The sequence below is a fragment of the Staurois parvus genome, unplaced genomic scaffold, assembly GCF_062004578.1.
Source record: "Staurois parvus isolate SC_StPar_1 unplaced genomic scaffold, SC_StPar_1.0 ptg002763l, whole genome shotgun sequence".
Taxonomy (NCBI): Eukaryota; Metazoa; Chordata; class Amphibia; order Anura; family Ranidae; genus Staurois; species Staurois parvus.
This window is the reverse complement of record NW_028320559.1, coordinates 138,023-154,318: the sequence shown is the minus strand read 5'-3', so window position 1 is coordinate 154,318 and position 16,296 is coordinate 138,023. Positions and strand designations below refer to the sequence as shown.

Below are 16,296 nucleotides of genomic sequence, written 5' to 3'. Positions count from 1 at the left end.
GGATCGATTTGATATTTTTGATCTGAATTCCTCGAATCCACAGGAAAAACTTTAATTCAATTAAAAATGAATAAATGAAATGAATTTAGAGACGAATGCAGCGAACCGAGATTAGTAACTTAACAAATCGATCCGAAACCAAACACAATGTTTTCGTTCTGCACAGGTCTAGCAGTGCCGCAAATATTGGGGGGGCGGGGGGGGCAGGGGGCATCTGACATCTTCCAGTCTATGGGCGGATTCTCTTGCAGTTCACACAGATTTCAGCGATTTTTCTGTTTTATTGATTGTATTCTTATCTGCTCTACATGCTGATCCTTATCTTCATCCTGACCCTTATCTTGATCCTCATCCTGATCCTTATCTTGATCGTGATCCTGATCCTCATCCTGATACTGGTCCTTATCCTCTTCCTGATCCTCATCCTGGTCCTCATCCTGATCCTTATCTTGATCCTCATCCTGATCCTTATCTTGATTGTGATCCTGATCCTCATTCTGATACTGATCCTTATCCTCTTCCTGATCCTCATCCTGGTCCTCATCCTGGTCCTCATCCTGATCCTTATCTTGATTGTGATCCTGATACTCATCCTTATCCTCTTCCTGATCCTCATCCTGGTCCTCATCCTGATCCTTATCTTGATCTTCATCCTTATCCTTATCTTGATTGTGATCCTGATCCTCACTCTGATACTGATCCTTATCCTCTTCCTGGTCCTCATCCTGGTCCTCATCCTGATCCTTATCTTGATCGTGATCCTGATCGTCATCCTGATACTGATCCTTATCCTCTTCCTGATCCTCATCTTGATCCTCATCCTGATGCTCATCCTGATCCTTATCTTGATCCTCATCCTCTTCCTGATCCTTATCCACTTCCTGATCCTCATCCCTGTCCTGATCCTCATCCTCATCCTGATCTTTATCCTGATCCTCATCCTCTTCCTGATCCTTATCCTAATCCTCATCCTGATGCTCATCCTGATCCTTATCTTGATCCTCATCCTCTTCCTGTACCTTATCCTGATCCTCATCCTGATCCTCATCCCTGTCCTGATCCTCATCCTCATCCTGATCTTTATCCTGATCCTCATCCTCTTCCTGATCCTGATCCTTATCTTCTTCCTGATCCTCATCCTCATCCCTGTCCTGATCCTCATCCTGATCCTCATCCTCTTCCTGATCCTCATCCTGATCCTTATCCTCTTCCTGATCCTCATCCTCATCCCTGTCCTGATCCTCATCCTCATCCTGACCTTTATCCTGATCCTCATCCTCATCCCCGTCCTGATCCTCATCCTGATCTTTATCCTGATCCTCATCCTCTTCCTGATCCTCATCCTGATCCTTATCCTGATCCTCATCCTCATCCTGATGTTTATCCTGATCCTCATCCTGATCCAGTCATTTCTATAATTCCACAATCATTTTCCACTTTACTTACAATGGAATTAATGATTAACCTCCAATCCTCCCCCCCTCCCCCGCCAACCGCGACGTTCCCCGACCACGCCAGACTCCGTGGGAATGGCAGACGAACACGGAGGATGGGACTGATCATCTCTTCCTCTGTGACGGACCTGGCGCCATGTCCACCTTCTGGCTCCCAGGACTGTAAAGTCCCCGACCCGAACCAGCAGGCCAGGACCTCCGCTTCACTCGCAGTTATCGTACGAAACGCAACGCAGCGAAACGCGTCCGGGGTCCTCCGAGTGAGAAGAGTCCGCCCCGCCCCCCCCCCCACCCGTACCTCGTATCACGAACAATACTCTGAGGATGAAAGTTACTGGAACATCACGAGAGCCAGAAAACCGGCAATTCCAGGAGATGGTGCCCCCCTCTCCCCCCCATCCTTTCTGTACTTCTCTCCTTCTCTCTCTTTCTTCTCCCCCCCTTTTTTTCAATCCTCTGTTCCTCCCTCAACCTCTCCCCCCCATCTCTCCCCTCTTTTTCTCTCCCCCCCCCCACTCTCTTTTTCTCTCTCCCCACCTCCTTCTCCCCCTTCTCTCTCTCTCCCCCTCCATCCTCTCTTTCTCTCCTCCCCTTCTCTCTCTCTTCCTCCCCCCCCCCCCATATTCTCCCCATGTCTCTTTCTCTCTTAGCCGCCCACCCTCTCCTCTCTTCCCCCCCTCCTTCTCCCTCTCTTCTCCCCCCCCCCACCAATCATATCCCCCCTCCTCTCTCCCCCTTCTTCTTCCCCCTACTCTCTTTTTCTCTCTCCCCACCCTCCTTCTCCCCCCACTCTCCCCTCTTTCTCCCCCCTCCCGCTACTCTCTCCTTTCTTTCTCTCTTTCTCCACCGTCCTCTCTCCCCCTCTCTCCTCTCTTTCTCCCCCCCCCTTCTCTCTCTCTTCTCTCCCCACTTTCTCCTCTATTCCCCCTCCCCCCACACTCTTCCCCCTCCTTCCCCCTTCTCTCTCTCTCTCCCCCCTTGTCTCTCTCTTCTCCCCCCCCCCACGTTCTCTATTTCCCCCTCCACTCTCTCCCGCCTGCCCTCCCTCCTTCTCTCTCTCTCCCACCTTGTCTCTTTCTCATCTCCCCCCTTCTCTCTCTCCCCCTTCTCCCCCCCCCTTCTTTACCTTGCTCCCCTCCCTCTGTCTCTATCCCTCTCTCCCACCACTATCCCCCTCTTTCTTTCTTCCTTCTTCTTTCTCTTCCCCTGCCTCCCCCCTTCTTTCTCTCCCCCCTTGTCTCTTTCTCCCCCCCCCCTTGTCTCTTTCTCCTCTCCCCCTTCTCTCTCTCTCCCCCCTTGTCTCTTTCTCCTCTCCCCCTTCTCTCTCTCTCTCTCCCCTTGTCTCTTTCTCCTCTCCCCCTTCTCTCTCTCTCCCCCTTCTCTCTCTCTCTCTCTCTCCCCTTGTCTCTTTCTCCTCTCCCCCTTCTCTCTCTCTCCCCCCTTGTCTCTTTCTCCTCTCCCCCTTCTCTCTCTCTCCCCCCTTGTCTCTTTCTCCTCTCCCCCTTCTCTCTCTCTTCCCCCTTGTCTCTTTCTCTCCCCCCTCCCTCCCCATTCTCTCCCCCCCCTTGTCTCTTTCTCCTCTCCCTCCTCTCTCTCTCTCCCTCCCCCATTTTCTCCCTCTCTCCCCCTCCCTCCCCCCTTCTCTCTCTTCCCCCTTGTCTCTTTCTCCTCTCCCTCCTCTCTCTCTCTCCCTCCCTCCCCCATCTTCTCCCTCTCTCCCCTTTCTCTCTCTCCCCCTTCTCTCTCTCTCTCTCCCCCCTCCTTCCCCCTTCTCTCTATCCCCTCTTCTCTGCCTTTCTCCCATCCCTCTGTCTCTACCCCCCCCCCCACTATCATCTCCCCCTTCCTTCTCCCTCTCCCCCCCCCACTATCCCCCCCTCTCTCTCTCAGTAAGTACACCCATTCACTATACATATATAGCACCCAGCACCCCCCATGTGTGCTTAGCTCACCCTCTCTGGGGTCTCTCTTACCTCCTCCGCTGTCTCAGAATGGTCCATTGGATTACAGGTTGCCCCCCCCCCCCCCGTATGGGGCAGAGAGGACAGAGGGTGAGGTGTGACCGCAGGGTCAGCGCTGTAAGTGGATCCTGCCTGCCTGCTGGGGATTGTGCAGTGCCAGCTGGGGGTGACACCAGCGGATTAATGACCAGCAACCAGGAGGCCGTATCTACCACAGCAAACATAGGGAGTCACATGTCAGGGGGGGGGGGCGGCTGGGTGACACGCTTATCAATCTTGTGATGTGGAAAATGAACTATAATGAGCTCAGAGTGTTCTGGTATTCCTCTATACAGGCAGGGCCAGTGCTGGACTATTCTGCGCCCCAGGCACGACCAGCTACTTGCACCCCCCCCCCCCCATGATGGTACCATTATATTAAAATAGTGTCTATGATTTGCAGTCTAAGTCTCACGGCTGACAAATGTCCTCACCTATCGCTCAGTGAGGTTGGCTATGGGGGGGGGGGGGGGGGTTCTGAAAGCCGAGGGCATGTGTGCAAAATTATAGTTCTGACTGTGGAAAGGAAAGCGCGACAAATGCAGCAAATGTAGGGTGTAATGGGTGGGGGGTGAGGCAGTATGGGGGGGTTGTATGGGTAGGTGGATGAAGCAGTATGCGGGGGTAGGTGGGTGTGGGTGAGGCAGTATGGGAGATAGTTGTGGGAGGGTGAGGCATTATGGGGGGTGGGAGAAGCAGTTTTGGGGTTAGGTGGGGGTGGGTGAGGCAGTATGGAGGGGTAGGTGAGGCAGTATAGGGGAAAGGTGGGGGTGGGTGAGGCAATATAGGGGTAAAGTGGAGGGTGGGTGAGACAGTATGAGGGGTAGTTGAGGTATTATGGGTTGTGGGTGAGGCAGTATGGGGGTAGGTGGGGTGGGTGAGGCAGTATAAGGGGAAAGTCAGGCAATATAGGGGTTAGGTGGAGGGTGGGTGAGGCAGTATGGGGGGTAGGTGAGGCAGTATGGGGGGTAGGTAGGGGTGGTTAAGGCAGTATGGGGGGGTACTTGAGGCAGTATGAGGGGAGAATAGGTGAGGTAGTATTGGTGGTGGATGAGGCAGTATGGGAGGGTGGGTGAGGCAGTATGGTGGGGGAAGGTGGGGGTGGGTGAGGCAGTATGAGGGAGAATAGGTGAGGCAGTATGGGGGGGTACTTGAGGCAGTATGAGGGGAGAATAGGTGAGGTAGTATTGGTGGTGGATGAGGCAGTATGGGAGGGTGGCTGAGGCAGTATGGTGGGGGAAGGTAGGGGTGGGTGAGGCAGTATGAGGGAGAATAGGTGAGGCAGTATGGGGGGTAGGTGAGGCAGTATGGGAGGGTGGATTACACAGTATGGGGGGTAGGTGAGGCAGTATGGGAGGGTAGGTGAGGCAGTATGGAAGGGTAGGTGAGGCAATATGGGAGGGTGGGTGAGGCAGTATGGGTTGGTAGGTGAGGCAGTATGAGGGGAGAATAGGTGAGGCAATATGGGGGGGTAGGTGAGGCAGTATGGGGGGTAGGTGAGGCAGTATGAGAGGGTGGGTGAGGCAGTATGAGAGGGTGGGTGAGGCAGTATGGGGGGAGAATACGTGAAGCAGTATGGGGGGTACAGTTGTGTCCAAAATTATTCAACCCCCAATGCTGTAAAGGGGTTTAGGGACTATAGTGTACATTTGGAATTGTATTCAGAATCAAATCCTACAAGGACGTTGTAACTACCCAAATGCAACTAAAATGACATCAATTGTTTATGTAATACAGTAGTAAATGGTTCTTATGTGGTTTCTTCATTGCCACAATTATTCAACCCCTTAAAGACTACCACTCTGAAGAACAGAGGTTCATACAGGTGCTTTCCATCAGGTATTGAAAACACCTGTGGATGTCACCGAGCAGCAATCAAGCATAATAAGCACCAATTAGGCAGCTTTAAAATGACTGTGATACTCAGCTCCTTCTAGACATTTACTGGTGTGGTTACAAACATGGTGAAGGCAAGAGAATGGTCCAGGAAGACAAGAGAAGAGGTGATTTCTCTTCACAGGAAGGGCAATGGCTATAAGAAGATTGCAAAGATGTTAAACATACCAAGAGACACCTTAGGAAGCATCATTCGCAAATTCAAGGCAAAGGGCACTGTTGAAACGCTACCTGGTCGTGGCAGAAAGAAGATGCTGACTTCGACTGCTGTGCGCTACCTGAAGCGTAGAGTGGAGAGAAGTCCCCGTGTGACTGCTGAGGAACTGAGAAAAGATTTGTCAGATGTGGGTACAGAAGTTTCAGCCCAGACAATAAGACGCACACTGCGTAATGAAGGCCTCCGTGCCAGAACTCCCAGGCGTACCCCCTTGCTGTCTCCAAAGAATAAGAAGAGTCGACTGCAGTATGCCAAAAGCCATGTGGACAAACCACAAAAGTTGTGGGATAGTGTTCTGTGGACTGATGAAACAAAATTAGAACTGTTTGGGCCCATGGATCAACGCTATGTTTGGAGGAGGAAGAACAAGGCCTATGATGAAAAGAACACCTTGCCTACTGTGAAGCATGGTGGAGGGTCAATCATGCTTTGGGGCTGTTTTGCTTCTGCAGGTACAGGGAAGCTTCAGCGTGTGCAAGGTACCATGAATTCTCTTCAGTACCAGGAGATATTGGATGGAAACGTGATGCAGTCCGTCACACACCTGAGGCTTGGGAGACGTTGGACCTTTCAACAGGACAATGATCCCAAGCATACCTCCAAGTCCACTAGAGCATGGTTGCAGAGGAAAGGCTGGAACATTTTGGAGTGGCCATCGCAGTCACCAGACTTAAATCCGATTGAGAACCTCTGGTGGGACTTAAAGAAAGCAGTTGCAGTGCGCAAGCCTAAGAATGTGACTGAACTGGAGGCCTTTGCCCATGAAGAATGGGCGAAGATACCCGTAGATCGCTGCAAGACACTTGTGTCAAGCTATGCTTCACGTTTAAAAGCTGTTATAACTGTAAAAGGATGCTGTACTAAGTACTAAGATTGAATGTCACTTGGGGGTTGAATAAAACTGATAATGCTGTGAGCACAGAAAAGACATTTGTGGTTATTTCATTATAACTGTTATGTTATATTTGTCTGACCTACAAGTGCCTCTTTAATGTAAATGTAAGCAAGATGACTGAATGATCAAAAGCAATGTCAAACTGGCCAAAACACTCAATTTCAGTGGGGGTTGAATAATTTTGGACACAACTGTATGTGAGGCAGTATGAGAGGGTGGGTGAGGCAGTATGGGGGGAGAATACGTGAAGCAGTATGGGGGGGTAGGTGAGGCAGTATGGGGGGGTGAGGCAGTATGGGGGGATAATAGGTGAGGCAGTATTGGGGGGTAGGTGAGGCAGTATGGGAGGGTGGGTGAGGCAGTATGGGGGTTAGGTGAGGCAGTATAGGGGAAGGTGGGGGTAGGTGAGGCAGTATGGGAGGGTGGGTGAGGCAGTATGGGAGGGTGGGTGAGGCAGTATGGGGGGGTAGGTGAGGCAGTATAGGGGAAGGTAGGGGTGGGTGAGGCAGTATGGGAGGGTGGGTGAGGCAGTATGGGGGTTAGGTGAGGCAGTATAGGGGAAGGTGGGGGTAGGTGAGGCAGTATGGGAGGGTGGGTGAGGCAGTATGGGAGAGTGGGTGAGGCAGTATGGGGGGGTGGGTGAGGCAGTATAGGGGAAGGTGGGGGTGGGTGAGGCAGTATGGAGGGTAGGTGAGGCAGTATGGGGGGTAGGTGAGGCAGTATGGGGGGTAAGTGAGGTGGTGGGGGGTGAGGTGGGAAGACATTTTTACAGGTACCAGCAGCACAATATTCAGCTCCCTCGGGGTCCCTCAGTGGTGCAGGTCAGCCTGCCCCCGGGCCCCGACTTTCATAGAAGGTGGAGGACAAGAACAGAGGTGGGGGAAGTCTGGGGACCACACTTTGCCTGTATTCTCTGACAGATCTGATTGCTGAGGCTGTGCAGCACAGCTCCATGCGGCAGCAGGGACTAACTGGGCTTTATCTGTGATCCTGCGGTGGAGAGTAGGGAACCAGCGGCTGTGCCCTAGGCATCTGCCTACTTCGTCTACCAGTAGTGCCAGCCCTCTATACAGGAGAGGAAAATGTAACTCCAAAGGATTCGGTAATCAGCGCTCAGCAGAGATTGTCCCATATAACTGGAACCCCCAGCACTGACGTTTCGGGTAATATTGGAATCTGGAGGGCTCAATCAGCCAATGACGTTATATCTCCCATTGATACCAGTGGGGACAGTGGAGCACCTAACGTATTCAACACCCGGGGTGAATCATTCTTGGTGATACCCCCTTCCATAGGTGGTAAGCAGAGAAGGCCCCCCCTTACATTGATAGCGTAGTGCCCCCTTACATTCGTAGTCATTAGTCAATGATCCCTTCCTTTGGAGGTCAAGGGAGAAAGGTCCCTTACAATTAGTGGTCAGTGTAGTACCTCCTACACAAAGGGCGGGGATCTACTTAAAAACAAGTTGCTGGGCACATGTCCCAAGCCACCACCACAAATGATACGTTTATTTCCTATGATCATCAGCGCCATCTAGCGGTCATAATGCAGTATTTTCCTGATATCCCTCAGAAAAAAAAAAATACTGCATTATAGCCACTAGATGGAGCCGGAGATCATGCCGAAATAATGAAAAATTGTGCATTACCTTCCTGACGCGACTTCTATATGCCGAGCGGACAGGAGCGATGATGTCATTGTAGGTTTCTTGGCATTGTAGCCATATTTTCTTCAGGAAAAGCATCATTTCTGCTGTAATAAAGACACAACAATGCCAGATTTTTACTACCTAATAAATTGTTCATTGGTGTAGCAAAGACAGTAAAGATAAACTGACCTAAATTCTTTACTGACATCGTCCTATACAAGGAAACGGGCATTTTTATGTACAATAACAAGCAGTATCTCAGCCGGAAGTCACGGGCAACTGAATGACTTTGTTGGGCCAAAGCCTTTACAAATAAAACAAAAAAATGATTTAAAAAATACACCATATTGACAAAAGTATTGGGCCCGCCCTCCAAATCATGTGATTCAGGTGTTCCAATCCCCTCCATGGACACAGGTGTATACAATCAAGCTCCTAGGCATGCAGACTGCCATGAACTGAATATTTCTCTGTTGTATACAGTGTCATTGGGCACTTTCTTTCTCACTGACCTCTGTAGCTGCGTGCAGTATGGAGCAATTCATCCTCAAAGTTCTTAGCAGAAGCACTCCTTCCAGTGACTTCCAGCTATCCAAGCTTTCCAAAATACAATATATTGCCAAAAGTATTCTGACACCCCTCCAAATTATGTGATTCAGGTGCTCCAATCCCCTCCATATCATGTAATTCAGGTGCTCCAATCCCCTGCATATCATGTGATTCGGGTGTTCCAATCCCCTCCCAATCATGTGATTCAGGTGTTCCAATCCCCTCCCAATCATGTGATTCAGGTGTTCCAATCCCCTCCCAATCATGTGATTCAGGTGTTCCAATCCCCTCCCAATCATGTGATTCAGGTGTTCCAATCCCCTCCCAATCATGTGATTCAGGTATTCCAATCCCCTCCATATCATGTGATTCAGGTGTTCCAATCCCCTCCATGGACACAGGTGTATACAATCAAGCCCCTAGGCATGCAGACTGCTTCTACAAACATTGGTGAAAGAATGGGTCGCTCTCAGGAGCTCAGTGACTCCAAGCGTGGTCCCGTGATAGGTGGCCACCTGTGCAATAAGTCCATCCGTGACATTTCCTGGCTACTAAATATTCCACGCTCAACTGTTAGTGGGATTATAACAAAGTGGAAGCTACTGGGAACAACAGCAACTCAGCCACCAAGTGGTAGGCCACGTCACATGACAGGGCGGGGTCAGCGCATGCTGAAGCGCACAGTGCGCAGAAGTCACCAACTGTCTGCAGAGTCAATAGCTAAAGACCTCCAAACTTGGTGTGGCCTTCAGATGAGCCCAACAACAGTGCGTAGAGAGCTTCATGGAATGGGTTTCCATGGCTGAGCAGCTGCATCCAAGCCTTCCATCACCAAGTGCAATGCAAAGCGTCGGATGCCATGGTGTAAAGCACGCCGCCACTGGACTCTAGAGCAGGGGAGACATGTTCTCTTGAGTGACCAATTACACTTCTCTGTCTGGCAATCCGATGGACGTGTCTGGGTTTGGCCAGGAGAACGGTACTTGCCTGACTGCATTGTACCAAGTGTAAAGTTTGGTGGAGGGGGGATTAAGGCGTGGGGTTGTTTTTCAGGGGTTGGGCTTGGCCCTCTAGTTCCAGTGAAGGGAACTCATTTTGGACAATTTCATGCCCCAAACTTTGTGGGAAGAGTTTGGGGATGGCCCCTTCCTGTCCCAACATGACTGCGCACCAGTGCACAAAGCAAGGTCCATAAAGACATGGAGGAGCCAGTTTGGGGTGGAGGAACTTGACTGACCTGCACAGAGTCCTGACCTCAACCCCATAGAACACCTTTGGGATGAATTAGAGCGGTGACTGCGAGCCAGGCCTCCTCCCCCGACATCAGTGCCTGACCTGACAAATGTGCTTCTGTATGATGTGAGAAGTGTCAGAATTGACTACTTGGGATTCAGGTGGTAAAACCATTTTCTTGGCTTCTCTGTAAACATTGAAATATTAACTCAAAATAAAATACATAAATGTAGTGTGCTCTCCCTTTAAACTACTAGTGAATTCACCTGCAGAGGGCAGCACAGGGTAAGCTGAGGTTTTTTGTGGGATGTCCTCACAATGTTCCTCTGTAGAGTGAGCGCTCCTCGTGGGCTGGCCCGTTTTTTGTTGGACTGTACAGTATCCATTGGCTGATAGCTCTCCAGATCCGCATTGGCCAGATACTTCTTCTATGACACAGAAAGAGATTTTTTTATATTATTCTTTACACCAAACACAGTAACAAACAGTCTAAAACAGGGGTCTCCAAACTTTCTAAATGAAGGGCCAGTTTACTGTCCTTCAGACTTTAGGAGGGACAGAATGGGGCCAGTGGGAGTAGATAATGTCCCAGCATCAGTGGAAGTAAACTATGCTTTAGGCTTGGTGGTCGGTGGGAGTAAAGCAATTACATAGCACCTGTGATCAATAGGAAGAGAATAGTGCCCCATCATCGGTGTCATTGGGAGGAAGAGTGCCCCATCATCGGTGTCAGTGGGAGGAATAGTGCCCTATCATTGGTATCAGTGGGAGGAATAGTGCCCCATCATTGGTGTCAGTGGGAGGAATAGTGCCCCATCATTGGTGTCAGTGGGAGGAATAGTGCCCCCTCATTGGTATCAGTGGGAGGAATAGTGCCCCCTCATTGGTATCAGTGGGAGGAATAGCGCCCCATCATTGGTATCAGTGGGAGGAATAGCGCCCCATCATTGGTATCAGTGGGAGGAATAGTGCCCCCTCATTGGTATCAGTGGGAGGAATAGTGCCCCATCATTGGAGTCAGTGGGAGGAATAGTGCCCTATCATTGGTATCAGTGGGAAGAATAGTGCCCCATCATTGGTATCAGTGGGAGGAATAGTGCCCCATCATTGGTGTCAGTGGGAGGAATAGTGCCCCATCATTGGTGTCAGTGGGAATAACAGTGCCCCATCATTGGTATCAGTGGGAGGAATAGTGCCCCATCATTGGTATCAGTGGGAGGAATAGTGCCCTATCATTGGGATCAGTGGGAGGAATAGTGCCCCATCATTGGTGTCAGTGGGAATAACAGTGCCCCCTCCTTGCTTTCAATGAGAGGAATGTTGCCCTATCATTGGTGTCAGTGGGAGGAATAATGCCCCATCATTGGTATCAGTGGGAGGGATAGTGCCCCATCATTGGTGTCAGTGGGAGGAATAGTGCCCCATCATTGGAATAAATGGGAGGAACAGTGCCCCATCATTGGTATCAGTGGGAGGAATAGTGCCCCATCATTGGCATAAATGGAAGGAACAGTGCCCCATCATTGGTATTAGTGGGAGGAATAGTGCCCCATCCTTGCTTTCAATTAGAGGAATGTTGCCCCATCATTGGTGTCAGTGGAAGGAATAGTGCCCCATCATTGGTGTCAGTGGGAGGAATAGTGCCCCATCATTGGTGTCAGTGGGAGGAATAGTGCTCCATCATTGGTGTCAGTGGGAGGAATAGTGCACCATCATTGGTATCAATAGGAGAGATAGTGCCCCATCATTGGTGTCAGTGGCAGGAATGATGCTCAACTGTTGGTGTCCAGTAAAAGAAATAGTTCCTTGTTACAGTGGGGAGGAATAGTGCCTCAAGGGACTCATAAAGGCAACCAGAGGGCCACATTAAGCCCTTGGGCCACAGCTTGCAGACCACTGGTCTAAAACAAACATCAACCTATTGGCTGTTGAACTGTCTGTGATAGCATTGGCAGGCGACAGGTCCTCCTTATGGAGACATTAGGGGTCTACATACATTGTGATTGACTAGCTGCTTCCTTGGCCACAGTAGCCGGCTGTGAACCCGTAAATGACAAAATCCACACTACTAATAATAATTGCCTCCTAGGTGTGCAATCCCATGAATTGGGTAATTGAGCCTCCAGTTGTTTGTTGGCTGGTCCTCCTGGAGGCTCCAACATGGCAGGATTAGACTGATGTCAGCTTCACCTCGTTATCTGATCAGTGTGGGGTGTTTATCTCAATGTGTAATATTTGTTTTATTGTGGGGACGGCCCCTATTTCTGGAGTGTATAAAAACTGTCTTTCTGTCCAATATAGTAGTTCCAGTTTTGGCATCTAAGGTCGTCTCATCTAGTCTTGGGTGCAATGCCCGGGTATAATACCTCGGTCCTGTGTCCCAGTAGCAAGGAAGCGATTCTCTGATGTAATCATCCAACTGGGGTGACAGGCGTTCCGTCACAGGGGCATAATCGAATATTGTCAGGATATTTTCTCTCCAGGGTAGATATTATTCATTCATAACAATAGCATGAATCAGGAAAATACTGGATTATGGCCACTAGGTGGAGCTGATGATCACAAGAAAAAAATGTCTGATTGCTATGATCATCAGCTCCATCTATTGGCTATAATGCACCCTTTTCCTGATTCACGATATTCATTATGAAAGAATAATATTCAACCTGGAGAGAAAATATCCTAATAACAATTATAAAGAATAAATAATTATTTATTAATTACAGGTACTTATATAGCGCTGTACATGTAAATATATATTGTACATTCAAATCAGTCCCCGCCCCGAAGAAGCGTCCAATCTAAGGTCCCTAACTCACATTCATACATACACATACTAGGGCCAATTTAGACCAGAGCTAATTAACGTAACAGCATGTCTTTGGAGTGTGGGAGGAAACTGGAGTACCCAGAGGAACACCACGCAGGCACAGGGAGAACATGCAGACTCCAGGCAGGTGGTGCCCTGGTTGAGATTCGAACCAATGACCCCAGTACTGCCAGGTGGAAGTGCAACCACCTAGCCACTGTGCTGCCTTACTACCATACTGCCTTATGGACACTAGATGGAGCTGATGATCATAGGAAATAAGTATTTATTTCCTATGATCATCAGCTCCATCTAGTGGCCATAATGCACCCTTTTCCTGATTCGTGATATTCATTATAAATGAATAATATTTATTTTCCTCCAGATGTAAAGAGCGCCCCCTTGACCTCTGTGATTATCTCAGGGTGAATACCTACACCGAGTTCACTATATGAACCACTGATGTATTTATACATGGAGATCATATCCCCCTTATGTATTTACACATGGAGATCATATCCCCCCTTATGTATTATACATGGAGATCATATCCCCCCCTTATGTATTATACATGGAGATCATATCCCCCTTATGTATTTACACATGGAGATCATATCCCCCCTTATGTATTATACATGGAGATCATATCCCCCTTATGTATTATACATGGAGATCATATCCCCCCTTATGTATTATACATGGAGATCATATCCCCCCTTATGTATTATACATGGAGATCATATCCCCCCTTATGTATTATACATGGAGATCATATCCCCCCTTATGTATTATACATGGAGATCATATCCCCCTTATGTATTATACATGGAGATCATATCCCCCCTTATGTATTATACATGGAGATCATATCCCCCCTTATGTATTATACATGGAGATCATATCCCCCCCTTATGTATTATACATGGAGATCATATCCCCCCTTATGTATTATACATGGAGATCATATCCCCCCTTATGTATTATACATGGAGATCATATCCCCCCTTATGTATTATACATGGAGATCATATCCCCCCTTATGTATTATACATAGAGATCATACCCCCCTTATGTATTATACATGGAGATCATATCCCCCCTTATGTATTATACATGGAGATCATATCCCCCTTATGTATTATACATGGAGATCATATCCCGCCTTATGTATTATACATGGAGATCATATCCCCCCTTATGTATTATACATGGAGATCATATCCCCCCTTATGTATTATACATGAAGATCATATCCCCCTTATGTATTATACATGGAGATCATATCCCGCCTTATGTATTATACATGGAGATCATACCCCCCCCTTATGTATTATACATGGAGATCATATCCCCCTTATGTATTATACATGGAGATCATATCCCCCTTATGTATTATACATGGAGATCATATCCCCCTTTATGTATTATACACGGAGATCATATCCCCCCTTATATATTATACATGGAGATCATATCCCCCTTATGTTTTATACATGGAGATCATATCCCCCTTATGTTTTATACATGGAGATCATATCCCCCTTATGTATTACACATGGAGATCATATCCCCCCCTCATTTATTATACATGGAGATCATATCCCCCCTTATGTATTATACATGGAGATCATATCCCCCCTTATGTATTATACATGGAGATCATATCCCCCTTATGTATTATACATGGAGATCATATCCCCCCTTATGTATTAAACATGGAGATCACATCCCCCCTTATGTATTATACATGGAGATCATATCCCCCCGTTATGTATTATACATGGAGATCATATCCCCCTTATGTATTATACATGGAGATCATATCCCCCCTTATGTATTATACATGGAGATCATATCCCCCCCTTATGTATTATACATGGAGATCATATCCCCCCCTTATGTATTATACATGGAGATCATATCCCCCCTTATGTATTATACATGGTGATCATATCCCCCCTTATGTATTATACATGGAGATCATATCCCCCCTTATGTATTATACATGGAGATCATATCCCCCCTTATGTATTATACATGGTGATCATATCCCCCCCTTATGTATTATACATGGAGATCATATCCCCCCTTATGTATTATACATGGAGATCACATCCCCCTTATGTATTATACATGGAGATCATATCCCCCCTTATGTATTATACATGGAGATCATATCCCCCTTATGTATTATACATGGAGATCATACCCCCCCTTATGTATTATACATGGAGATCATATCTCCCTTATGTATTATACATGGAGATCATACCCCCCCTTATGTATTATACATGGAGATCATATCCCCCCCTTATGTATTATACATGGAGATCATATCCCCCCTTATGTATCATACATGGAGATCATATCCCCCCTTATGTATTATACATGGAGATCATACCCCCCCTTATGTATTATACATGGTGATCATATCCCCCCTTATGTATTATACATGGAGATCATATCCCCCCTTATGTATTATACATGGAGATCATACCCCCCTTATGTATTATACATGGAGATCATGGCTCACCTTCTCATAAAAAGAAATCAGATTTGTTGGACAACTTCTGTCTTTCATGAATCTATGCTGTCTGTTGCTTAAATTATTTTTTTCCAGCAAGAACTCATCCTTGTGGTCTTTTATTAAACTCTCCAGTATCTTCCCAATTATAGAAGTTACACTAACAGGTCTGTAATTACTTGGTACCTGGGGCGGACTGACAACTCATGGGGCCCCCGGGCGATAGGGGATCATGGGGCCCCTGTGTCCTTGCCCAAACTCAAAAAAGCCTATGAAAAAGGTACCCGGGGCATCTCATGGGGTCCCCTACTGTCCCCGGGCCCTCGGGCTGTGCCCGAGTTTCCAAATGGTCAGTCCGCCCCTGCTTGGTACTTATTGTTGCTGGGGAGGTCTAATGTTGATGGGGTTTATTGTTGCTGGGGAGGTCAATTGTTGTGGGGGGGGGTCTATTGTGTGGGGGGGGGATTATTGTTGCTAGGGAGGTCTATTGTTAAGGGAATCTATTGTTGCTGGGAAAGGTCTATTATTGTTGATGGGGAAACTATTGTTGTGGGGGGTCTATTGTTTGGGGGGGATTAATGTTGCTAGGGAGGTCTATTGTTAAGGGGATCTATTGTTGCTGGGAAAGGTCTATTATTGTTGATGGGGAAACTATTGTTGTGAGGGGGGTCTATTGTTGCTGATTGGGAATCTATTGTTGCTAGGATGGGATCTACCATGGAGGGTGATGTTGGGAGGTGGGTAGGGAGTGGAACCAAGCTGCAGTGCTTGGAGGTGGGTAGGGGCGGAGACAAGGGGTGACTTGGAAGCATGGAGTACCTACACCTATTCTTTGAGAAAATGAGCCCTGAGGATCACAGTTGTAGAACATCGTGACACAGGTTTTGCCGGGAACTAAGAAAAGATAGGAAAGGCTCCATGTGCCTAATAAGAATGATGGAATTATTGTTCATGTGTTCAAGTGGATGAATTCAATGTTCTCCATTTGTCGACCACCAATGTCATTCAAAAATTTGCTTCTTTTCTTTTACTTCTGGTATATTTTGGATTTTCCCCTTTTGCCACCAATTC

At 47.9% G+C, this 16,296-nt stretch overlaps 1 protein-coding gene across 1 annotated transcript; it reads right to left on the bottom strand.

The window, feature by feature from the left end:
• Nucleotides 1-6: 6 nt before the first annotated feature.
• Nucleotides 7-956, bottom strand: LOC149429171 (uncharacterized; the record flags this gene model as incomplete). The annotated part of the gene is made up of 1 exon (XM_089666660.1): nt 7-956. A coding segment is annotated over one exon (693 nt), but the record flags the coding sequence as incomplete, so codon positions are not given.
• Between the last annotated feature and the right edge of the window lie 15,340 nt (nt 957-16,296).